This window comes from Rhipicephalus sanguineus, chromosome 11 (assembly GCF_013339695.2).
Source record: "Rhipicephalus sanguineus isolate Rsan-2018 chromosome 11, BIME_Rsan_1.4, whole genome shotgun sequence".
Classification (NCBI taxonomy): domain Eukaryota; kingdom Metazoa; phylum Arthropoda; class Arachnida; order Ixodida; family Ixodidae; genus Rhipicephalus; species Rhipicephalus sanguineus.
In genome coordinates this window covers 74,315,866-74,342,903 of record NC_051186.1, presented here as the reverse complement: position 1 = coordinate 74,342,903, position 27,038 = coordinate 74,315,866, and the positions used below count along the sequence as shown (strand labels likewise).

General features: G+C 46.0%; 1 protein-coding gene across 22 annotated transcripts in view; it reads left to right on the top strand.

The window, feature by feature from the left end:
* Window positions 1–16,107, top strand: part of LOC119374775 (uncharacterized) — a 236,589-nt gene extending 220,482 nt beyond the window's left edge. For all 22 annotated transcript variants that reach the window (XM_049410803.1, XM_049410797.1, XM_049410791.1 and 19 more), the window contains 5 exons: window positions 1,044–1,174; window positions 1,238–1,335; window positions 8,583–8,702; window positions 10,546–10,575; window positions 15,864–16,107. In XM_049410803.1, the coding sequence (XP_049266760.1) occupies window positions 1,044–1,174; window positions 1,238–1,335; window positions 8,583–8,702; window positions 10,546–10,575; window positions 15,864–16,090 (606 nt within the window). In that variant the 3' untranslated portion in view covers window positions 16,091–16,107. The remainder of the gene's footprint in view (window positions 1–1,043; window positions 1,175–1,237; window positions 1,336–8,582; window positions 8,703–10,545; window positions 10,576–15,863) is intronic.
* The last annotated feature ends 10,931 nt before the right edge of the window (window positions 16,108–27,038 follow it).

The window sequence follows — 27,038 nt, the reverse complement described above, 5'->3', positions numbered from 1 at the left end:
GTGGTTACGGTGCTCGGCTGCTGACCTGAAAGTCATGGGTTCGACCCCAGCCGCGGCGGCCGCACTTGGAGAGAGCCAAATGCTAGAGACTCTTGAATTCTGCGATGTCAGTGCACGTCAAAAAGCCCGACGTGGGCTAAATTACCCGCAGCCCTCTATACGGTGTGCCTTATAAGTTATAACCATACCTTGGTTTTGGCACATGAAACCTCCAAAATTGATATAATCGTTGTAAAGACGCAGCGTGTGATCTACACTGCTTACGGAAACAAGCTAGTTGAGAGTTTCAGCTCGAAAATTTCTTCTGTCTTGTCTTTCTGTATTTGCCTATCTAATGTGGATAGCATAAGGGAATGTCGTTAATAATTACACGCCTGACCCGCAAGTCGCGGGATCGAATCCCGGCCGCGGCGGCTCATTTTCGATGAAGGCGGAAATGCCTGAGGCCCGTGTGCTTAGATTTAGGTGCCCGTTAAGAACACCAAGTGGTCGTAATTTCCGGAGCCCTCCACTACGGTGTCCCTCAAAATCATATCGCGGTTTTGGGACGTTAAACCCCGAGTAATTACATGCCATTTTCTTGCAATTAGCCACGGAAATTGTACAACCGAGTGAATCTGAAATATTTACGGCCCTCCGCATAGTTTAGGTACGAAAAATTTTGAGCGAAACTTGATGCGCTTTCCAAGGATGCCGGTAACATATTCAGCCATCTACGTATAAAGCGTCGGAGCTGAATAAATAGGACTAAATGCCAAGAGCAGTCGAAATGACAGGTATTGGCCGGCCATTGCAGTTTCAGCAGTTTGTCACACACATGTCGGAAATGCGACTTCGAATAACGAAAATACGGACTTACTCATTTGTTTTCAGAATTCCGCAAAGATGGCATTTTGATTCACGGTACTTTAATTGTCTGCAGTTTCATTCTACGCTGAAATCCAGCGAATTCTTTTGATATCCGTGGCTCTGCATGGTATTCCCATCAGACAATTATTTAAAACATCTACCGTGATGACAAATGTGGCTATTTTTTCTTTCAGTTCTATTCATCGCACTCTCTCATTTGGATTTTGGGACTGACCACATCGCACCACCCATGTATGTTAGACGCCGTTGACGAGACAAATACCAGTTACACCTCTTTTACGAGGTACTCCAAGGGGACGGGAAGGTATGGCAGAAAATATTGCGTATGTTTTTGGACAATTGATAATTTTTGCTGCATGTTTTCTAGCTTCCACAGAAAGCACCTCATTGGAAAATTCATGCAAAGGAGTCAAGAAAATAACTACAACGCTATGGAGGTATCTCCAGCGGGGCACAGCAATCGCCGTAAGTGCTTTTCGCGTTTGTCTGTTTTTACAGATACTGAAAATTATTACAGATACTCAAACTGCAAAACCGCTCTGACTGAACTGTGTTATCAAGGGACCTACCATAGATCAACTCATACATACACCTAAGGCTCTAGGTTATAAGGCGATGAATTTTTGGAAATGGCCATCATTCACGTTACGTTTCAGCTTGTATATCTTTGCAATGTTGATTCATATATTTGAGCACCTAGGCTGTAGGAACTTGCTTCTTACTTAAGAAATACTAAAATTGCTAACACAGCATGGGCAAGTTAGATTAGTACTGCTGCTATATGCAGCCAACTAGTTGTCGTTCCGCATTTCGTAGGGGTGGAGTTACATACCTGTAAGTTTTTACGTGCTTGGCGTCAAGACGGTGGAGGAGCACATTATTAATTTAATACTCTTGTTATTTTATCACCAAAAATATGTACTGTACGTTACATTTCCGAAGTCACTTATATGGCATGGAAGAAAATGAGCGAAATATGGTCATCAAGAAAACTAACTAAATGTTCATGACCATTGCTAAGAGAATAAAAGCTTTCCATTTATAAACACGCACCATAATTCTGCGAAAATAACTTTTAGTTTTGAGCGCGGATGTTGCTTTAGAGCGGTTGCCGTTAAGAGTTTATGTCGTATGCAACGTCAAATAAAGCAATTAATTGCGCCCTCGCCTTACCCACGACACTGTGTGAATTTGATGTAATTTAAACTGGGTTTCATATTCTCTTAATAACTTTTCTAACGTTGCTATAACGATTTTGTGCTCCCGTATTATAACACGCGTTGCGCGACAAATATTGTTGGAATTTTGGCTCGCAAATATTTTTTTTAAGTGTTAAAGCGCTACAACTTGCAGTCGTCCGAGAACAGACGGCAGAAACCACAAACGCTTAGAATAAAGTAGGACAGACTGTTATGCTTGCATATTAACAAAATCAAATTAAGGCAAATGAAGACGGACGCATGTAGAGACGAGAAAAACAGGCGCAGGCGTCACTAACAACTGGGTATTGCTAAAAAGCTCACCGAAATATATGCAATATGTCGCGCATGCGCAGTAATTGCATTAAAGCACTCAGTCTACCTACTTATTGCCTTAGGTGAGCCTACGAGGGTTCATTGGACAGCTGTTGCCTCGTGTGAAAAATTTCATGCCACGTGATGCCCGCTGGCAAAAAAGAGTGTTCTGCACTGACCGCTTGGTCTACGAGCCGTGCTTACTAACACTCCTGGGGATTACATGCACAGAAATGCCCAACAATGTGGACGGGGAACCGCTTTCCATCTTAGCTCACTTGGAAGATCATCGGACGCAAAATTCGAAGGTTGTGGGTTCAGATCTCCTCTACAAAACGGGCGTTTTCTTGGTCAGTGCCATTCATTTCATTTTACGCTACAATAGCACGCTACAGTTAAAGCGCAACAATTCCGATACAGTTATTGTATCACACTGAAAAACAGTTGGGAACTCACCTATGCTGTGGCCTATACATGATGTTTTCGAGCACATGTATCACATATTTTCTTGTTTCAAAGAGGCTGTGACATGATTCTACGCATAGCTACACACAGTATTCTCATTTGGACCAAGTCATGTCTGGCAAAAAGTTAATGTTCCTCCAGGTGAACTGGATAAGTTGTCCCGGCTGGCAAAGCAATTTTTAGTTATCTCATGATTAGTTTACTGCAATAATTAATCTACACACTTTAAAACATTGCCACACGTGACCCATAATTGTTCACGTATTTTCTCTAAGCAGAAAGTAACAAGCTTAGCGAAACAAATTGGACACTGATATCTCGGATAACTCATTAAAAAAAAGAAACGCAGAAGTTAATAATTATACGCAAAGCTTGTAATAAAGACATATGCATAAAAATTTCTTCACGTATTTTCTTACAAGGCGCCTTGCATTATATGCGAACGATGAGCTCTTTATACACAGTTCTATGAGAAGAATGGCTGGCTCTCCCATAATCGAGAGTAGATGTAAGCATGAAATGGCAACTGACAAATCAGACTGGTTAGAGACAACGATCGCCACAGACCATGTTCACAAGGGGACACCAAACTATACTGCGCACTGGTCCGGGCCATTGTTTCCTGCCCCTGTGAGGTATAAACATTTAGGCTTTGCCCAGTGTATGCAGCCACAACGCGACGCAGGCCTGAAAGCTCACTGAGCTGGAATGAACCTGTATTGAACAAATCCTCTTGCAAGTCTCGTCTCGCTCAAACACGATACGCGGGGCGTGGTGCCATCTTTTGGAGGCAGCACAGTTTACGTAAACGCGCCGGCCTCGGAGCACAGATAACCCGGTCTCAGCGCGAAAAGATAACGATCAAGCGTATGGTACCGTGTAGCTCGAACGTAGCTCTTATCAGCCTTCAGAACGTTACTATTAGAAATCGCAGATAAAACGTCAGGGTACTAGATGTTACAGCTTCAGTGATATTGTGAGCAAACATTAAGAACTCGGATGAAATATTTTTAAATTTTTTTGGGCACTAACTAGAATAACGAATGAGGTCCTGTAGAAAGAGTCAGGGCCACACACCACGAAGTTTCGAACTTTTGGCTCAATGCCCGGATGCGTACAGTCTCGTTTCGTCTTGTTTGAAGTGCCCGGATAAAGGCGCTGGCATTTGGCTCAAGGTCACTTGAAGGCTGCCCACAACGTCAGCTAAAGACATGCTTAAAAATCTGGCAGATCCCACGGATTGTGGGATTCAATTTGATGCGAAGCAGTCAGTTAGTAGCAGCCTCTACTTTGAGCTAAGCGTTACGAGGTGGATCGATTTTTTTGTGTAAATTGAGTAGTTGCGTGCCTATCGTGGGCTTACCAGGCATGGTGATTACGCTGGCGTGTAATGGTTAGCTCATGGTCCGACGTAATGTTGGCACTCACTTTACAGCAGAGACGTTAGTTTTATCCCCACGAAGTGCGCGCTAGGTTGCGATGATGTGCATATCGTAAGTAGCGATCGTAGGTGTGATCGCGCAACGCTTGACCTTAACTTCCGCACTCATGCGGGTAAACGGTAATGTTTATCAAAAGCCTAAAAAGCGGATAGCGAAGATTGCAACCATAGTTGCCGTTGTCCGGATATGACGAATGTATAGGGTATTTTTCCGAAAGAGTTTGGGGCACTGGCTTTACTTTGTCGCAGAATACGCGACTGCCATGCCGAATGCCTGAACTCGATTCTGCCTCGAGCTGTGACATTTATTCTTTGCTTCCTTCCGGATATTTTGCCCATTGACGACGCTGGCGGCACCGGCCCCACATTTTCTGCGACACTGGTTCCTTCACGCTGTTGTGTTAAGATTTCCAAAGTCTGGGTTGATATATATAGTCTGTGAATCACCTGTGGCGCATATCTATCTATCTATCTATCTATCTATCTATCTATCTATCTATCTATCTATCTATCTATCTATCTATCTATCTATCTATCTATCTATCTATCTATCTATCTATCTATCTATCTATCTATCTATCTATCTATCTATCTATCTATCTATCTATCTATCTATCTATCTATCTATCTATCTATCTATCTATCTATCTATCTATCTATCTATCTATCTATCTATCTATCTATCTATCTATCTATCTATCTATCTATCTATCTACGTCTGGGCGCTCATGTGGTCGCCTCCTTAACTTGGTATTTAACAGAATTGTCATAGGAGGGCATGAGGGTATGGCTAACACGGCTGTCTGGCCACGAAATGAATAACGCGGACATCCTGGCGTGTACGTCACGAAACTCTTTCCTCCAGTCACGTGTGGCACATACCTGTATACCATGGGCCGCTGTATGCGGGTATCAGGGTTGCCACTGACTTTCGAGTGAATGTCGCCAAACGACGAGCAAAACGTCGCCAAAAGTCGCCATTTTTTTTACAAATTTCGCCAGAAAAGTCGCCATTCTAGATATGTGTGGCAAACCTAGTAATAAAAATTTCCACTCACGTATAGCCCCGTAGAATACAGTACCATCCAAGACCCTGAAATTATGTTGACGTTTCTTGATGTCAGTCGTATCGCCCGCTTCACCATGGGAGTGCATAGTGCTGCTTTTCTGACTAGCCGCAAGATGTGCGTGGTGGCGCGAGGGTGAATGAATGAAACGCTCATGATATCATGCCATCCCTGTCCGCTCGTTTCAAAGGTAAAAGTGTGGTAAACCCTGGGCGAAAACCGTGAAAGCGTTCTTTGTAGACAGCTTTACGTACCTTTATATAAATAAAAGGATTAAAAGGTTTATTGAAGGTAACACGACAGAATTCTTACAGCAATCTTACACCTTTTCATTGTGAACTAATATGATACCGGACGCCACCGACCCTTTCTTATAGTCGCCTATATCTACAAGCGTCAATCCGACGCGTTATTAATGATCAGGTAGACAATGTAAAATGTTATATAGCAATTGTTTTCATTGCACACGCTCACCGAGAACAGTGGAAAATGCCTCAATAAATATTCTTTATTGCACAAATAGCCGTGTATCCGCCTCTCTTCGCTATTCCAAAGCAGTCTTTGCGAGCTGAATTTGGGGTACCGCAACAGTGAATAAGTCGCCAAGCGATTCAGAACATTTGGAGCTTTGGCGGAACAAATGGTCGGAACATGTGGCCAACCCATCGTCTAGCTCCTTCAGAAGCGAAACTTTAGAGAAGCTTAAAACACCTAAAGCCATAAACTTATAGACACTGCCGCCTCGCGGTTTGCAAGGCAGTCCGCTGACTTACATTTTGCTAAAATGCCGCCGGGGGACGTCCCAGTACCTCCTGCATCTAGACGAATTGAGGAGATGCACAGGAGTTACAGGAAGGACAAACCGAATGACGCAATGTGCACATTCTACTCGTGGGTTTAAAACCAAGAAAAATACAGAGAATGTTGCCGATCATTCATTGGGAAGACACTAATCTTAGGATGCATAACTCAGTGGAGACCTAAGCCGAAAATCGCCAAAAATTCGCCAAGTCGCCATTCATAATTTTAGGTCGCCACGGGTCTCTCAAATTCGCCAATTTGGCGAAAAGTAGCCACCATTGGCAACCCTGGCGGGTATGTGCCCAGGTGAATAAAGTTTATATATACCGAGGAACGGCGAGAACAGACATTGATGAACAGGCATTCATGATCAGCAGCGTTGACGCGCTGAGTGCGAGGACTAAAAAAAAACATGGCTGATCCCTGCCCCATCAAACTACCCCCATCACGAGATAAGCGCGCGCACGGGCGACCACGCCCTGTTGACCAAAGTACAGTTGGGGGCGCGCGTCCATTGCAACGAGTGAGGCAACGACCTTTAAAGCGCACCCTTTGCGCCATCTCGTTGGTGATAACGAAAACAAGTGCCTCCGAGCTACACGTATACCAGCGGTAAATGGTGTATATAAAGAGCTCGTCGGTAGTCTGCTGAAGAACGTAGCATTCGTGGCCGAGTCGTTTCACGCCACGCGCCGTGGAGCGAAAGGTTATGGGTTTGATTCCAGACGACGGAAATTTTTATTCTTATTTATTATTTTTCAACTGTCAGTCTAGGTTTTTCAACGTCATATTCGTGACGGAAATACGTCATAAAAGTCTTAGTGGGCCCCGGCATAAAACACTTTCGTGTTAAAAGCAGGATCAAGCAGGAATCAAACCCACGCATTTTGCGCAAATCATGTATTGGAAAAATACACAATGCAAGAGTCATGTCAGTGCAACATCAATTGTCGTTGCAGTGCTGGCTATCTAATTTTATAACAAGGTAATAAACATTACTAGAGTGCACCAGAACAGAGTGTCCGGAACGAGCTTCTAAAAGTGAAGTCCAACAGGGTCAATCCACTTGTGGCGCTGCGATCGGTAGTCTGCAATGTGTCGTCGTTTAAGGGTTGAGTGCGGCTCCGCCGAAGTGGTGCAGAGGTAGAATGCCCGTTTTCCGCTCAAAGACCCGGGTTCGAGTCGCAGCTGTAGATAGTGGGTTTTTATTCTTAGTGTCACCTTTAATAGCTGTATTGGTTTTCCTTTGTTTCTTAAACCTAGCTTCAGTTGCTACGTGCTGCTTCAAAAAGTAACGAGAAATGTGAAGTAAAATAAAAGAAATTTGACAGTGAGCGAGGTTCTTTGCAGCGCCACCGCCCGGGATTGAAGAAAAAAATCGCCCGCATCTTCCCACGGGGGGAACTCGAGTAAATGCGTCGTAGAGTAGTGGGGGTATCGCGTGAATGTTGCGTAATTGGGTATGGTTTGGGAATGCTTAATTGTTACACGATGCGCACACCAAGTACGACTTGAACGGCTCCAGCGTGCACGAAGTTCCGGGTCCGCAGCTCGCTTCAAACGCTTGCGTTCAGCGTCGTATGATCGTCTCTTCGCAGCCTTGTCTTCTGCGCTGCTTGCTGTTGTTGACGCCGACGACGGTGAGGGTGGGGCAACGTTGCCTTCAACGAGTGGTGGGACGCTGATTGAAGGTACTGTTGCTTCCATCGCATCTACTCGAGTGAAGCAAAGCGTCAAGTCAAGCGAAAGCCAAGTAAAGCCTTGACTGAATTCCGAACGCGCGCTCCGCCGCTTATATACACACCGCCCGCGTTCGAGGGAGAGGAGGGAGGAAGAGAGGGAGGGAGGGAGGGAGAGGAGAGGCTTGCTGCCGGCACGAGACGAGCCGAGCATGCGCAGTGGGGGTGTAGACGGCGCCGCCGACGCCGCAGGCGCTACTAAGAAATGCTCCGCATTTAAAATGTAAGTATGGCCTCCGAGATTTTTGCGAATACGAGATTCGAAATGAGATTTCACATGTTATGTTACTTTTTGTAGCAATACGTAGCAACAGAAGCTAGTTTTAAGAAACAAAGGAAAACCAGTACAGCTTTAAAATGTGATGCCAAGAATAAAAACACACCACCTACAGCTGCGAATCGAAGCCGGACCTTTTAAATGGGATGCGGGAATTCTACGCCTGCACCACTTCGGCGAAGCCGCACACAACTCTTAAACGGCGAAACATTGCAGACTTCTGGTCGCAGCGCCACAAGCGGATTGACCCTGTTTGGGCTTCACTTTCTGTACAGATTTACATCGCCTTGTGGACTGTCTTGAGTTCCTGAATAGCTACTGATTCTTTAGTCAACACACGCTTCGATATCATGTTATACTAATTTTTGTGTCTGAGGGATCAACTATGTTTTTCTCTTGCTGACGCAGGACGAGTGCGCACGACATCTTGGAGAGGCACGGAAACAATGCTTTACGAAAGCAGTGACCAAATGTGTGCTTTGTTTACCGCATCTTACACTGAACGACCCAGCGATCTTTCTGCAACAAGTAAGCTACCAAAAACACTAACGCAAATGGTGAAATGCAAGGGTTCTTTTTCTATTTCTGAGCGCTCTTGGTAGTATTGTGTGAATGCTGACAGGTTGCTGGAAACATAAGATAAACAGACGAAAGAAAGACACTCGAAGGCACTGCTGATGTACGAGAGACGCTTATCGGAACGCTCTGCAGAATATAGAGAGACAACACCCTGCAGATAAAAGCAGGTCGAAGACCAAAAAGAACAAAAAGAGAAAGCGTGACCTGGACATTTCTCAAGGAGGAACTACGGCTTTTTTTTTAAATTGCGCAACTGAGGAAGCGCTGGCGCACATAGTGTCCTTCTTTTCGAAGGCGATCGTCTCGACATGTAGATGTGTGTCTACGTCTTTCCGCTATCACTTGATGCTGTTGAAAAGAGCTTGGCCGCAGATGCAGCCAAGGGCCGCATCTTGTTCTCGGCTGACAATCTGCCTGCGATTGCGCATTCCTGAACGTTGTCTAGCGATCCTGTCGTTTAAACAGCGTGTCGTTGTATTACATGCACTGAGCCTCGGGACAGTGGCAAGCTGCTTACAATGCCTTCGTCGCATTGCGTGTAAGTGCTTCTGTGTTTCACTTGGGATTCAGTCGCAACCTGCTTGGTGGTGACACGTCTACATCTAATAGGACTTTTGATTGAGGCACAACATGCAACTTGAATGCCTTGGCGGAAGGTAAAGGCTAAAACGATGTAACACAAGGGATCGTTGCCACGGTAGGCTGTAGGATTGATCCTCTCCCGATGGCTTGGTAGATCTGTTCGTGCACTTTAGGTTGCCGGAGGAAGGAGAAGCTGATGATCGTTAATAAATAGCTTGAATAGCTCGCGTCCACACAGCAGTCTTTTAACTTGTCGTTGAAAGTTGCGTGCTATTAGATGGAGGCATTACTTCTCAACTGCCGCAGAGCTCGTTGCTATCAGGGAGGTAATAAGATTCATTTCTGGAGAGCAACCTCGTACAAGGACGATATTCTGCGATGCAAAACCCGCTTTGCAAACCGTTAATTACTTCATGAGGCAAGGTCCATATTATATTTTAGCCATAGAAATTGCGGAGCTTCTTCACGTTGCTTCAGCAAATGCCCGCCTCGTGACCTTACAGTGGATTCCTTCTCACTGCGGCATAATGGGAAACGAAGAGGCAGACGCCGAAGCTAAGAGAGCCTTGACCAGTGGCCCTGAAGTGCGCATTATTTCACAAGCATAGTGTGAGGCATGCATAGAGAAACCAGAATCAGCCTCAACAGGTGACTGTGAGCCCACGCTCTCACAATGCGAGCGTTATAAATAGCGCGGGCAGCGGGACCTTGATATTACGCGTCGTCCAGCACTCTAATGCCCCAATAAAGTAGACAGCGCAATATGAATTATGCTTTTCTTTGTATCACTGTATAAGTACATTTTACCACTGGAGCGTTATTCGTTCATTTTGTTTCATTGTGCCTGCAAAGTTCATTACCTCTGACATTATCGTTAGCGTTTAGAGCAAGTGAGCATGCATTTAGCACACATGCAGTACACAAAACTGTACAAGGCTTTCGCTGCATGCCGCCAAATTCGACAATCCGATATCGGGGCCGTATTGAATTGTTAAAACCACTCTATGCCAGATAAGTAAACTAGTGACCCCCTAATATGGCTTGGCCTGCATCGCAACCGTATGAGTGCCTTCATGGGTGTCGATTCGTCGCAATTACTCACAACTTGTCAATGTGTTTAAAGATGAGTGTATGTTGAGAAACAGTAGGTGCGTGTACTCATTAGCATTTTCATTGGGTACACTACATAACTTATTCTTGTTTTTTTCAGAGCAGAAAGATATAAATAATCGGCGACAAGGTACGTGTTAAGGAATTAACAATTCTGTGCAATTGTGGAACACGAGTGTATAATTAGTGAATAGACAAAAGATTGCCTAAAATGCGGATTCGTGTACAAAATCATACACGAGAAATTGCGGAACGATAGTTGTGAAAAAGCAAAACAAAAACAAACTAAGCCAACTTCGCACTACTGTTGCGAGGCCTAAAGGAACGACTGGGCGGCCTTCCTTGTTTCTCTTTATTTTTCTCATCCTTTCTTTTAGCACGAAATTGTTTTATGCCGGGGTGCACGAAAAAATGCACACGATCAGATGGCAACGAAAAAAAAAAAGTTCCGTCATCGGGAGTCGAATCCACGACCACTAGGTCCGCGACAACGGATGCCGGACACGGCATCTGTTGCGCCAATGCGCCACGATCACACACTCCGCAGGATTTACAAACGCGCTTTTTTATATCTAGCACTTTCCTCTCACAGTGCTCTTGGTCGGCGAGGTAGTGTCGCTCTCTGGGTGCGGTAAACTGAAGTAATGCATCACGACCGTGGCCTCCGCGATTCGCTCCTGCAACGCGTCGTTGCTACGCATCCGCCCCATTCGGCGCGTTTCCAATGCGGGAAGTGCAATTTTTTAACGCCTTAACACACCGCGAGGTGGCGACCTTAGTCCAAGCGTTGGCCTCGCTCATAGCATCCATCCTACCAAAAAAAAATCACAGCATATCCACGGAGTGAATGATGATGAGTGGGCGAAGCTGCGGAGGTTCATCGGTAAACCGTGAATCTTCCGTGAATTCTGCCCAGTACATCATCACCGACGTGAGATCGGGCGCGTTAAATACTAAAGGTTCGATGAGTTATGACGACTTGCAGCTCACTTTAGTTTTACATGTACGCTGTGAATTTTCATTGTTTAGAAAACCATTGCTTTAGAAAACATCTGGCGTCTTTCGTTAAGCAGCTGGCGTCTTTTCGTTTTGCTTTAGAAACATCTGGCGTTCTTTCGTTTTGCTTTTAAAAAACATCTGGCGTCTTTCGTTGGTTTATTTCATCAATCAACGGCGTTTTGAACAAAATTTTTATTGTTTAATCACGCACAGGAGAAATCTCACCAGGCACTACCTTGGAGGTAAACAATGGCTGCTAATGGGAATGAGAGACAGAAGAAGAAGTCGGCTTTTAGCTAACACTTACACTTCTACTAAAGTTTCCTACTGGAACATGCCAATGGCTGCTAATGGGGAATGAGAGACAGAAGAATTCGGCTTTTAGTTAACGCGCACGCTGCGAATTTTTTATTGTTCAACAACGCACAGGAAAAATCTCCCACCGGCACCACCTTGGAGGTCAAAGCGTAAGACTTGTTACGGACTACGACTACGACTACGAGGGACGAACGGGTGCCGCCTTAAGGAGCTTCGCCCCTAAAATAGCTCTGCTACGCGCGCCTGCCTCGCCTGGCTGTAACACCGCGTTCCCCGCTACGCTCGCCCAGAGACAAATCGCGGCCGTGCTACATTGCAGACACGACGCGAGTTGCGTTCCCCTCTAGTCCGGCCATGGTGTTCAATAGGTCTTTAACATGCCGGGGGATGGCGACCTTAGCCCAAGTTCTGCGTCCAATCAGCGACGCTCTTCTCGCTGTCACATTTTCTGATTGCGCTCTCACCGTTAACTACTACAGTTACCACAAGGGTTTCTTTAATCATCATGGACGTTAGTCGTCGGAATAACAGTGTACCACCAAGCGTCAACGTGTGTGCATCTACGTTAAACGGTGCTATAGCTGCCAAACGCCAATAGACATTGTGCAAGCTATCTTGTATCAATGTACAGTAAACGTTCAACTACTTCTGTCAGGACACGTTTTACTTTCGTGTCAAACCTACTCCTATGCGGAAGGATCAGCCATGCTTTTTCTGTGTTATCTTTTCTTGTATTTCTTTCTTTGTCTTTATTTCTGTTTCTTTCTTTATCTCTCCACATATTTCTTTTGTATCCTTCTTTCCTTTCTTTCTTTCTCTCTCTCTCTCTCGCTTCTTCTTTATTTCTATGCATTTCTGTCTCTCCATTGTGTTGTCTCTTTTTGATTCTCCCTTTCTCTCTTTCTCTCTCTGTCTTTCCTTTCTTCCTCTCCATTTCTCTCTTTCTATTTCTTTCTATCTTTTTCATTATCTCGTTTTCCCCTTCTTTCTATTTCTCTGTACTTGGCAAGTGAAATTTCTTTGCGAGGCGGAATTCGAACCCGCGTACCCGCGATCCGACGGCGAGCGTCGTAACCACTCGGTTATATACAGGCACGCTAGCAGAGTATAGCATAGCCTTGTGTAGCATAGTATAGTAGATCAAGGGGGTGGAAAGAGGGAGTGAGGGTGAGGAGAAGGAGAGAAAGTAAAGCATAACAGAAAAAAAAGAAAGTGAGAAATAGGGAGAAAGAAAGAGATGAACTGCAACAGTGAAACAGAAGGAGATGAAAGACAGAAAGAGAAAGAGAGAGACAAGAAGAATGAGGAAGCGAGAAATAGAGGAATAGAGAGAGAAATGCAAGAAAGAGAAAGAAAGATACAAGGAGCAAGAAAGAGAAAGAAATGCATAAAGAGAGAAAGAAATCGAAACAAACACATACAAAAAACAGAAGAAACAGAGAGATGAGAGAAAAAGAAAGAGAGGAAGAATGAAAGAGGTAAATAAAGAAGGCCGCCCAGAATCTCACTTCACCAGGCTCGGTACCACTAGTGCGAAGCCGCCATAATTTTGTTGTTTCGCTAATGCACCCAATGCCCTTGTGAATGCTTCCGCAATGCCTCCCGTGAACACGTTCACAAGAGCATTGACTATCTATCAGACGCATTTACTTCTAATGATGTAACAGTTACCAGGGCAAATTTAAAAATCTCAGAACCGTTGGGCCTGTTTAATGCTGCTTGCTAGCCGTACACTTTTGTCTGGTCCACCGTCGTGGATCATTGAACTTATCGTCCGCTCGCTATTCCTTCATTTCGACTCATGAACACCTGGGAAATTTCGCATCGGATGACAGCAGCTGGAGAAATGCGTAGAAACTTGTGGAATGTGGACTTTTCTCGCAATGAAACACACATACATTGGTAGGAGCGTGAATATTGTCGGTGCCGCTACATCTCTGGCACCAGCGATCGTTTCCTGGTTCACGTTGAATGATTAAACACGCTTGGATCTTGCGCACTTGATTTATTTTCTTTAATTGTGTACATAAATAGCGGGTAGGTGCGCTCATCTAATTTAGGTGTAAACGAATGTTCGAGGATGCCATAAAGGGATAATACAAGTTGCTGATTTTATGTGCTAGTCAGCCTTGTGCAGTAATATATTACCATGGTCTGTGAGTCTAACTGAATGCTGCGCAGGATATACTGTGCACATTGTACGATATCAAATTTGAACTCTGCTATACCAGGCGAAAATTTTTTATTGCCAGGTCGACTAGAAAACACTCAATTTCACCCAGCTGGATACTTCTCGACTTGTTAAGGCAGCCGGGAAAGATTCCAGCTCGATGAAATTTCCTGTCCTATAATTTAGCTATAATGTGAGAAGGCTACAGCTGAAAATTGTCTAGCTGTATGACACCTCCGGCTCCATAATATAGCTGAAACGTCTACCAGCTGGACCTAGCTGCCGGAGCGGCCAGCTGGAATTTGGCTGGAAGAGGTTCCAGCTTGAACCCAACTGGATCCACATCTCCGGGTGGCACACGGCACCGGTTGCCGCTGATAAAAATCGACCAGTTTTCCATCTGATCATAAATTATCACAAATATGGGAAGTACACTTATACATAAAAGTCACTACATTTTTAATATAGCAATAGTAAAATAAGTTGATATATTTAGCCGTTTACTTGCAGAAAACAAGCAGTTAGGTCAGTTGGCAGAATTGGAGCCCTTGATGCAACGAGCCCATTCCCTCTTGAAAGTTTCAAAAAAGCGGCCACTTGTAATTTTTGCAGGGTGATGAAATTCGACGAAATTTACCGGCGAAACAGAAGCCAGAGCGCTGAAGAGCGTTACTGTCACACCCTAGCAGACTCCCAGATTGACGACACTCTGCCGCCTTTGGCTGGGTGTTGCATTCACAAAGGCGTACTCGTTTCTCATCGGTATGGCGGGCAGACTCCTGTGCATCCGGAGAGACAATTGAGCGCGTCCTGTGCAGCTGCGCTGGCTATGACGCCCAGCGATGCCCGCTCCGGATGCTTTTGGAACAGCTGGACTCCGGACCATTTTCTGTAGACAAGATTCTAGGTTCTTTGACACGTGCTTCGAGAGCGCAGAAGGCAATTAAAGCTCTACTGAAATACCTGAAATCAAGAAATCTGAGCGACCGCCAGTAGACTGGATGTGCTGCACCAAGTGTGCTTGAGATTCTGTTCGTCCCTCTTCCTTCTTTTCTTCTGTATCTCTTAACACCCCTTTATCCCTTCCCCCTGTGCAGGGTAGCAAACGGGGCTTGTGTCTGGTTAACTTCCCTGTCTTTCATTGCTTCTCTCTCTCTCTCGTATAACGATATTAGGGGTGCTAATTCTGCATTCGTTAACCTACGTACCCAACGCGTCTTACCATGGCGAGCCGGGCGCGCCTACTCACGAAGCGATGTAGATCGGAAGTTGGTACAACGACACTCGCTGGTCCTGTACGTGTCGGAAAAATGTGGCTGTTGCGCCCTGCGCTGTTCCGCTTAAGATCGTGCGGGCCAAACTTCTCCGGTTTTATCTGTTCACAAAAATTATTAGCGGCCACAATTTGGAAATATTGGACACCTCCACCAGTGTCGCAACGCGGAAAGAACAGGACACAGGACCACGGTGCGACAAGGTCTGTATTGACAGATCAAAAGGAGCAGACGCTTCAACGTCGTCTTCCTCAAAGAAAAACAGTGGTTGCTGCACGTGCTCCTCACTTCGTTGTCCTCTGTCAACCTGCCGGCTTTTAGCATCGACAATATAAAAGCGTCAATGGGCTCATCGCACGAAGGAGTTCAATACTCCCTTCTGACTTTCTGCTTGTATCCTCAGAATAAAAAGATAAATAATAATTTTTTATTTGAGTCATATATAAGGTCTCTAGTCAGCTTAATATGTCTGTCGCTACAGAAAAAGTAATTTTAAGAAGGCGAGTAAATATCACTCCGCCTTCATTCAAAGCTTTGGGACACAATTTTTGAAAACACCCTGCATAGGTAGTGTAGTGCTCGTTCACATAACTTCTGTTTTACCTCACTGCTACGTGCTAATTGGTAACAAATTTTTTTTTGTCACGATATCAACAGCAGCGACAATTGAGTACGACTTCCGGGTGAAAGAAGAAATTGCGGGAACTTCAGCGGAAACAACGTGCTTAGAAGAACTGAAAGCTTACTTTCGGACCCTAGGCAAACAAACAGCTGCCGTAGAACAGGGAAGTGCAACCAATTGTAAGAATCTGTGTAAGGGCGACAGCCTCTGCAACGCTGCTTTGACAGAGCGGCAGTCCGACAGCGGAAGCGTGACGCAATAAAGTATTTGCAAAGCTCATTTATGCTAATAGTCTTGTTAATGGATGTAATGCCATTAGAAAGAGAAATAATATCCAAGTATCTCACTGTGGAAATCTGCCAAACTTGCGCGAGTTAAGAGAACGAAGAAAAGAACGAAAGACGCGGATTTTAAGCGGACGCGAGTGCCGCTTGCTATCTAAAGAAAAGGCGAAGCAAAAAAAGAACGCGAGGACAAAAAAGAAACAGTTACAATACAGGAGCACTATCAAATCAGTTTTATTTTAAGAAACATGGATATTAATACATGAAAAATTTCAGTAGCCTATGCTTTATTGCGAAAAAGGGGAAGCGAACCTTGGCGTATACGTGCCTTGCGTATTGCTTTTCTTTGTTGGCTTGGTGATGCGCTTACGGTAGGGAGACGTTACAACGTACACAGGACACAGTGTTAACAGGACTACTTTGTAACGTCTCCCTACCGTAAGCGCATCACCAAGCCAACATGAACCAACTAGCCCCTTTCGTCGCATTGCTTTTCTTTGTCTATTTATTTATTTATTTATTTATTTCGCATTGCACAATGCTCCCTCTCCACTGTTACCTTCCTCCATTCCGTAAATTGGACCGTCATCCATCTGTTTAGCAACGAATGCTTCAGTTGCTACAGGCAACAACATCGGTCATGCGTTTATATCCATGCAAGAATGAAATGAGGCAACGTCAGATGATAAGTCATCTCCATAACCTCGATGAACGTGAACGTGAGGCTTCCTTATCAGAAATAGTTAATCGCCGACAAGCACCCGATCAAGAGGGCATCAATTATTGGAAAACGACGCGTACGAATACGCATGTGACTGGCGCACCTTCAACGGTCTATTACAGTGAAATCTGTTATGATATCACAACAACAGCCGATTGTGGTGGAGTAGTGTTCCGCCGCCTACATCTGTGTTCGTAGCCACTATCGTGCGCCATGAAAAAAAAAATATGCAGGATCGATTGGCATTTGAACCCAGGACCTCTGTATGACAGCTGAGTATTGTACCACACGTCGGGAACAAAGACTATTTAAGAACTAACCTAGCGATTGAATTAACAGAGCGAAAACAACTATCTCTAAGCGGGCACTTCCCGGAAAGAGCGTGTTTCCGAGATAAAGGATGAGCAAGCACCTGCTCCACTCTGGCCCATAAGTCTTTCGGAGAACTTTCACTGCAGCATTTTTTAAAACCCCTTTGGCGCTGTCCTAATGGACCGTTTTCATGGTGGCAGGCTGCGCATGCGTGGAGGTGGTGAAGACACGCACGCCATGTTTCTTGGGATCACAGCGCGGTGATAGGAGCGAAATGAGCGCCACTTGACGTGGCAGGTTTGCAAATTTTCCCAAAAAAACACCAGGCGTCCGAGGTTGTATACTGGCACACGGCGGACAACTTCGGCGGCCAGGGACCACCAGTTTCGATTTCAGCGATCTCCACTGGACGCGTTATTCGGAGCTTAAAAAGGTCCAGTGTAGATTTCGAGAAGACAGTAAGGCAGTGCACGCGCAGACAGCGGTGGGACATTTGGCCGACCACTGCTGCAGGTGCGCTTCTACACTGGCATTCATTGCTATGCGTGTTTTACGTAAGGGCAAATATCAGACAAACCGAGAAATTTTGGCGCTTCATCTATTGACATGTAAAAAAGAATGCGTCGGCATTTCGTCTGCACTTCTGTTTGAGAAAGAAATTTGATTCTCGAGAGGTAATATAGGTGAGGATACCTTGTAGCGTTCCTAAACGCTCTTGCTTGTGCCGTGTTCGCGCGTGCGCGCTTTTTCTGTATTTCTGTGTGTATCCGCGATTAAACTCAGTTGATATTTAGCGCCCGTCCGGTCCACTTGCCTTTTATTGCGATAGCAATTAAGTGGACATTCTCGGCAGACTCTTGCCGTCGCCGTGATGTCCCTGATATGTATATACATAAAATGCATATAAATAAATACCACAAATAAACATATATCTGGAGAAAAAGATTTCGAAGCACTCGACCGGGGTTTCGAACCTGCGACCCCTTACTCCGAAGCTCGCAATTACGCCATGCCTAATATTTTACTTATTGCTTGGCAATAATGCCATCGAATCTCGTCATCATTACAATACATATGCAAACACACACACAATTTCACACAGTCCAAGGAATCTTCAAAAGTCTGGTAAACAGACACAAGCGTCCAGAAGTCCAAGCCACTTTGGAGCCATGTCGAAAGTCTCAGCAACACTACGCACATCAGCTGCTGCTTCTCGAAAGATAGACCTTGTCGAGCGAGGTGGCTCAGCATGTCTGTCAATGATGCGGCTTCTCCATAGCGAATAAAGACCTAGCAACGTGATTAAATTATATGGTGCAATATTGTTGATGCTCTTTTCGAACGGGAGGAACCTGACACCATGCGATGTAATTGGAAGTTCTTTTCTGAGGATTCTCTTAAGAATGTCCCGGAATTGAAATGCATCACGGCAATGAATAAAACAATGCTGGATTGTTTCAGGCTCGTTGCATAGCCTGCAGTTTACAGACCAGGGCACATATATCCCTTTTTCATGAAGCCATGTCTTTACAGGTAATGTGGATGCGTGCAGCCTAAAGAAAAACGTTTTCACAGCTGGCGATATACACATCTTACGTACACGGCAGAATAGATCATGAGTAGAATTAGATAAATATTGCTGTCGGTAAACAGGTTCAGGGAAAAGGGTGTTGACAATTGCGGCGGTTAGCGTCTTTCTGTCCACGTTGTACAAGTACTCTAACGTGAATCTGGCTTTCAAAGACTGGACAGTGTCGACTATCTCTGTCAAGAAACCCCACAATTGCGATTCTTGAGCCACTCTTGTTGTGAAGAAAAGAAAAGGGAGATGGTAAGTACGACGGTTCCGGATAACATACAGGAGAAACGGTTGACAGAAATCCTGAAGGTAAAGATGTCGCAGCACCAGTTGTCGCACAAACAAATGCACAAGACAGCCCACCCTTCTCAAGCGGAAGGAAGGTTGTCTCTTCTCATGGCTTCCCATGATGAATTCTAGATAAAGCAGGCAAATATTCTGTGAAGCGCCTGAATATATACACGAGAGCAGTGCAATACCTGTAAAATGTAGATAAGCTTTGATGCAAGAAATATGTTGCGTGCTTTAGCTTTCGCGGAAACAGAAAGGTCGCATCCTTGCCAAGTTGACACCTTGCGACGGATAGTGAATAACGTGGACGTCCAATGAGGACCACTATTACGATAGTTATGAAGAGGCGCACCTAGATCATGCATCGGAGTGTCATGGATGGATGGATGGATGAACAACTTTATTTTAGTCCTTCGGTGCGCGCGATTAGCGTGCAGCGGGCCGCTCCCACGTCGGGACAGAGAGGCCTAATGAATATTTGCTAAACACCGAGGTAGTTAGAGCCCACATGCCCAGCCAGAATTCTCTAGTTTTGTGGAAATTTATGCTAGCTCCGGAAATTACACAAGAATTCGGCAGATCCCACGTACCGTGGGAATCGATGTTATGCGAAGCTTGCGCGGGATGGTGACTGTGTCGTAATTTTTCTCATTGAGCGAAACGTTATGGAATGACTCTAGAGAAACGTAGAAGTGGTATGCGCACACTCATATGTTGAAGAGTCGCATATGTATTACATAACCAGTTGTTTACAGTTGCGTAACGATATCAGCAGCTACATGGCTCCTACCAAGCAAACGCGCTAAGCTGATATGTAGTGCTTATATTCTTCAATACTGGATAGCGCGAATCCGAACAGGACAAAGAAGGAACACAGATGCACAGGACAGGCGTTACTCGCAACTAAGCTGCATTCAGGGAAGTTTCCCTATAGATATATGCACAGCCGAGTGGCACGCGCAGGCACACTGCACGTACGTTACAGTGACAGTTGCAGTTGTTATGCTTATATTTGTCCGTTATGACGGAGAACGCATGCACGTTTCACGAACCCGTGTGTATGTGTAGAAGGGGTTCTTGAAAGTTCTTGAACAAGGACGTCATCACCGTGGTCAGTGAGCAGCAGCAGCTGGACCGGACTTCATAATCGGATCCGTTCGTCATCGCGGCTATGGGAAGTCTAAGTGTAGTGAAGTGCGAGATATAGTGCAGCTGGTGGAAATCCTGGATGCCTCTTACGATGAAATGATCTATGATGCCTCCTGTCGTGGACGTGGCAGCGAGGTCTTTTGATGCCCTGTCCACATCCAAGCCGTCATTCACCCAGTATAAGGACCAAGCGTTGTTGGGTCTTGATAAATCAGTGTTGAAGTCACCGGTAATGATGAAAGGCCTGGTTCTCGCAGCAGGTTTATTGTAGGAAGCATTGACCCCGGTTTATGCGTAATCCACGTGGTGCACGTTGCAGACCATGTGGACGAGTGGATGGTAGTTGAGCGTCTTCGAGGGGTGTTCTGTCTTCAGCTTCCTCACTTTCCTTGCGTCCGCCGCGGTGGTGTAGCAGTTACGGTGCTCGGCTACTGACCCGAAGGTCGCGGGTTCGATCCCGGCTGTGCCAGGTCGCATTTCGATGGAGGCAAAATGCTAGATGCCCGTGCACTGTGCGATCTTGGTACATTAAAGAATACCCAATGGTCATTTTCCGGAGCCCTTCTCTATGGCGTCTCTCATAATCGTATCGTCGTTTTGGGACATAAGACCCCAACAATTATTATTATTATCACTTTCCTTGCGTGACAATGTGTTTGTTCGCGGTTACTGTATTGGTTGAGACTCTGTATCACCTGTGGTACAGTGGTACATGGCTACGATTTACTCTATGCTTTCTCTCCTCCTCATCTTAACATCTCTCCTCCTAACGCTCACTTCCCTTTCCCACTTATTTGTTCCATTATTCTACACAAGGCTATGCTCTGCTAGCGTGCTTCCATAGCCGAGCGGTTAGGACGCTCACCTTCGGATCGAGGGTACGCGGGTTCGAATCCTGCATCATAAAAAAGTTTTTTTCGGCAAGAATATTTCTCTAACTAGTTCTTTATATCTTTCTCTCCGTCTCTCTGTTTCTCTCTCGCTCTCTGTACTCAATCTCAAGCAGCCGCATAGTCGCACATACCCGTTAAGATGATGGTAGTTTTCTGCGATCGACTCACAAGGAACGATTTGCCAAACAGCTTCGTTGTTAAGGAGAATAAATGAGCTGCCTCACCGACCAGCGAGCTGTTCGCCGAAGCTGAGGTGGCTTTCATCAAACTGGCGTCGCCTAGCAACTGGTAGGCTGGCCCGATATGCAGCTGGGCGATGAGGGCAAAAACGATAAATATGTCCTGGCTCTCCTCAACTCTACCACAATGGTGGTGATCTGCAGTGCGCTATACAACGATCTTATGCAGTTTGGGTGGACTGACAGGACCTCGTTGGGCTCAGGGAGCGGCAGATAGCAGTTGGCGGTAAGGTTGTGCTGGCGTGGACAACGGATGACGAACATTACGTGCCGAGCCATCTTCCGAAATGCCAGTATGACATTCCGGAAGATGGCTCGGCAGAGGCAAGCTCCTGTCGGACGGCCTGACGAACTGCTTCAGTGATGGAGGAAACCATAAACTCGTACTGCGTAGTTGCTTCCGACAGTGGTGTGCCTTGCGTCTTTGGTAATCATTTAGCGCAGAGTCTCCATTGGCGTAGACCGCTCTCATCGGCCATGCTCAGGGCTACGGAACCTGCAAAGGCACCTGTGACCAGGCGACCGCAGTGCTAGTGTCGTTGCTGCAAGGTCCGCTCGGTTGCTGTGGCCTCCCTAATAAATTCGCTCCCTATGCCGGCGGACTGCTCTGCGATACCACTGTTAGGATAGATCAGTTTTTTTAGCCTAAGATATGTTGGGATTCGTGCACCGGAACAACCGCGCCATATCACCTCACCCTCCATACCCTGCCACCACTGCTCCTGAACTTTACTTCTCTTTCCCACCACTGGCGATACTGTAGTACAAATGCCAGTGCTATCCTTTGCCCTCCCCTCCTCCTTTCCTACGCACCTGCTCATCTTTCCTCCTCATCCTAACTTTCCATTTCTATTCCCTTGTTAGGCTCTACACGGCTGTGATATGCTTTACCCTCCCCCTCGTCCTCACCCCACTTCTCTTTCCCACTGTTTGCCATACTATACTACACATGAATAGATGATATTATCCTGGCCACGCTATGCATTGGCCTTCTCCCCTCCTCATTACCATTCCCCTCACCCTCAGATCACTCGCGCTTACTCTCACTTCCCTTTCCCACCTCTTTCCAATACATAATATACATGGCGATTTCGCCTACACGACGCCATACATTGCTATGCTATCCTTTGTTCTCTCCCCTCCTTATTTTCCTCTTCCTCACCCCCACTTCCCTTGCCCGCATGCTTACGATACAACTGTATACCTGGCTATACCATACATGGCTTTGGCTGCGCTGCGTCATACATGGCTCTGCGATGATTTACCCTTTCCCTTCCTCCTTTTCCTCCTCTTCACATTCAATTACCTTTCCCGCCCCCCTTGCTAAACCACACTTTACATGGCTACACCATACATGGCTTTGCCTGCGAGAGGCCTTAGATGGCTATGCTACGTCTTATCCTACACCCTCCTTATTTCCCTCCACCTTACCCTCAATTTCCTTTCCGGTACCCATACTGTACCATACTGCACAATCTTCAGCAAGCTTAATTCGAACGCTCGGCAGCGTCTCCTGAAACGGTTTGATTTACTCCAGTGCCACGGAGCTTTGGGTTGTGTTGCCGATGATGTTACCAAAGAGTGCCAACATACCATCCAAGCACACTGAGGTATTATATCTCGGCAAGAGCGCCCAGCGCTTCGCGGCTGGCATCAGTGAAACCAGTACAGGCCACGCTGCGGAGCGTTCGAGTTAAACTTGCTGACGACTGTATGTGGCTACGCTGTACATGATTTGGCTGCGCGACGCGATACATGGCTATGCTATGTTTTACTCTCTCCTCTCCTCATTCCTTTCCTCCTTGCCCCCTACTTCTCTTTCTTCGCCCTCTTGCTACACATGACTATTTATACATTGTTTGGCTGCGGGACGCCAAGAGACGCCATGTGTAGGCATCACTTGCAGTATACTCCCTTCCTCCTTTCCCTCCATTGTCTTTTGGCTCTTCCCAAGCCTCACACCACCCCTCTTCACTATCACTTCCCTTTCCCACCCCCTTGCTATGCATGACCTACATGGTTACACATACATGGTTTCACCTGCGTGACGCCAAGCGACGACTTGAGATGACAGCCGGGGCCCCTAAAGTGCTCCGCAATTAAAGAACCTATACAGGCGTCGTGTACTGCGAGTCGCGATAGCACATGTTATATTAGGTGGCAGAAGTGTAGGATGGCAACAGGCGTCACATTATGTGAGTGGCGCATGTGGAGGGGGCTTTAGAGGCCGACACATTACGAAGAACTCAGGCATAATTCATCATCATCATCAGCCAGAGCATCAACGAAGTCTGAAGCTGTGCATGTGTACGAACAGCCTCACGGATGCGTATTGGGTACTTCACCCCATCGCAGAATGATGAATTATTAGGGGCGAAGCTCCTTAAGGCGGCACCCGTTCGTCCCTCGTCGTGCTCGTAGTAGTGAGTAACAAGTCTTACCCTTTGACCTCCAAGGTGGTGCCGGTGGGAGATTTCTCCTGTGCGTTGTTGAACAATAAAAAATTCGCAGCGTGCGCGTTAACTAAAAGCCGAATTCTTCTGTCTCTGTAGAAGTGTAAGTGTTAGCTAAAAGCCGACTTCTTCTGTCTCTCATTCCCATTAGCAGCCATTGTTTACCTCCAAGGTAGTGCCTGGTGAGATTTCTCCTGTGCGTGATTAAACAATAAAAATTTTGTTCAAAATGCCGTTGATTGATGAAATAAACCAACGAAAGACGCCAGATGTTTTGTAAAAACAAAACGAAAGAACGCCAGATGTTTCTAAAGCAAAACGAAAAAGACGCCAGCTGCTTAACGAAAGACGCAAGGTGTTTTCTAAAGCAATGGTTTTCTAAACAATGAAAATTCACAGCGTACATGTAAAATTAAAGTGAGCTGCAAGTCGTCATAACTCATCGAACCTTTAGTATAAACGCGCCCGATCTCACGTCGGTGATGATGTACTGGGCAGAATTCACGGAAGATTCACGGTTTACCGATGAACCTCCGCAGCTTCGCCCACTCATCATCATTCACTCCGTGGATATGCTGTGATTTTGTGTAATGGACACTTCGAAACTGCACTTGCAGTAGGCATTCTAGGAAAGCTTCAAGCAGCCATTGCTAAACGCACACGCTTTCCTTTACTTGTGGCGCGGGTGACGTGTCTACCGGGAAGCGATGCGCGATGAACGAATGAGACGGCGATTCGAACGGGGCCCGAATATGCTACAGCGTTCCACTCTTGCAGGAAAAGCTCGTGTCTTCAATTTTTTACCGTAAGACGAAAAGATGTGTACAGTGACACTGTATTAGACAGAAGCTCTGAACGCGCTTTATTACTCGCCGGTCAGAGATTTTCTGTGATATTTGACGCAATATTGTATGTTTTTATACTTTACACATGTATTAAATGTTCTTTGAAATATTTTCACACGACAGCACAGACCGTCGGGTGCGACATCCGGGTGAAGTATTTCATTGTGGGTACGCCAGAGGAACAAACATGCTTTGAGGAAGTGAAGACTAAAATCCAGGCTGAACGAAATAATGAAGCTGCGGTAATCCCGGAACTCAGAGACTTCCAGAAGTGCACGTAAGACGGCCTGCACGTGCAGTTCAGCATTAATAGCGCAGGATTTTGAAAACTGCACCTTGGAACAATAAAACGTTCATGCTGGCCCTATTTTCCTTCTCACTGCGAAGTGCGACATGTGCGGTAAAAAATAAAAGGAAGTGCAAGAAGACACAGGCAACTATTCTGATCAACGAATTTTCTTTTAGGGCTTCTTGCCTATGGGGTGCGTATCGGTCCAAGGAATGTTGATTCTGCAAAAGAAGAGACTCTCTCACGATCATCCTCCACCTCTTTGCCCACACTCTTTTAGAGCGCAGCTCTGAAGGGGCCAGTGAACAACCCCGCGGTCCAAAATTTGTGATGGAAAAATAACTGCTCACTTGTACTATGTAATAAGTGCTGCAAGAGGGAGCACAAAGGGTAAAGAACAATCTGCTTGGGCTGGTTCCCGTTTCTTGCAAGACCCTCCCACCATTCTCGGCAACGAAAAGGGGTGGGCTTAGCTGGTTGTCGCGACCACGTCGACTTCGGTAATGTACCCAACGTCAACGATTACGTCATCGGTGCACAGCCAATGACCGAGCAAGGCTTCCTCTTCGTGTCACTCGTGTCAGAGCGGCGCGGTGAGGAAGCGTGGTGCGAGAGGTGTGAGGCACTGGCGAGGTAAACAAGTATGCGACGGCCCATGCACTCTTCAGCTAGCGGTAAATTCGCAGAAGGCCTGTGGATTTTGGAGGCTTTCGCTCAGCGTTACCGGTTAACTTGGTAGTCCCGTCCCTCAACAAAACGGTAGAGGGCAGCACAAGAAAGTGAAAATGCGGACTGCGTGGCCTAACCTGGATCACCGCCAGACAAGGTGTGGTTTCGTAGTGCAGATACATGATGCCCGTGTACTTTGATTTAGGTGAACGTTAAAGAACCCCAGATGGTCGAAATTTCCGGAGCGCTCCACTACCGCGTCCCTCATAATCATATCATAGTTTCCGGACGTTCAACCTCAACAATTATTATACATACAGCAACAAGCGTGCTCTCCTAGGAAGAATTGGTGTGACACTTGACGAAGCGCCGGTTAGGCAAGTTGTTTCAGGACAAAACCGACAAAGCGTTCACCATACCACCGTCACTCTCTTCTTCCATCTTGACACACAGCAAATGTGGATAAGTTGCGGCGCCATCACTCTCCGCGCAGAAGGGAATCAACCTGGCAACTTGGGAAAGTACACAACAATCGTGTCGTAGCACAACTTCAGCCGAGGTGTGTGAACTGTTTCACGCGCAGAGCCGCTTGTTAATTCACATTGTACACAGGGTCGCTAATGGTAATGAAGAAGGTGGCAATTGACTTATTTCGCGGTGGCATATGGAAGCGGAGATGTTTAAGCGTAGCGTGTGGGCTCGCTTACAGCGGCAGTGATCCATCAGTTGATTTCGGAAGTGTTTGAGAGGGGACAATGAAGATCAATTTCAACGCGGTCAAGTGGTCGTGCGGGGCAGGATTAAGGTTCCCGAGGACCAGCGGTGTGTTGCGCCATTGGCGTGTGTTGCGCAATTGAAACGCGAAGCATGACCGGTCGTACTGCACAAGGTATCGATACATGCCGCGCCACTAATACGTTAGGCCGAGGTGCTTATGTCCCAGTGTAGATGAGGCGGGTTTACAGCCAGTGACCTGCAGCCATTATTCAGGTAATTTCAGCTGTAGAAAAAGCCTTAACGTACGAGAGTGTTTTGCTTCATGATGAAGGGAGGGTGAGACGAACGCATATGAAAGGTTAAAGAGAATGTCAAGCAGCAAAGATATCCAGGGATTGTTGCACATCTCGGCCTGCATGTCGGTGATGCTGGGAGGAGACGAGTCGCATGTGGAAGTTGGTAAGAAAACAACACCAGAAAGAAGCAATGAAAGGGATGAAGCATAGGCGTCTGAATGCGTCCCGAGCAATAATTAATACGTATGCTACATTCTTGAAGACGTAACTCGCACAAAAATGGATTTATACAGTCTATAGAACGTTTAAAATGGGCTTAGACAGCCTATAGACTGCCTAAATTCATTTTTTAAAGGGTTACAGCACGAGGAATGAAGCGGCCAGGAGGGTCTGTCATGGACGATATCCAGCATAAGCCATGGTCATCAGTCGCAACATCAAGCTGACGTCCGTGAATGTAAGTTCCAAATTTG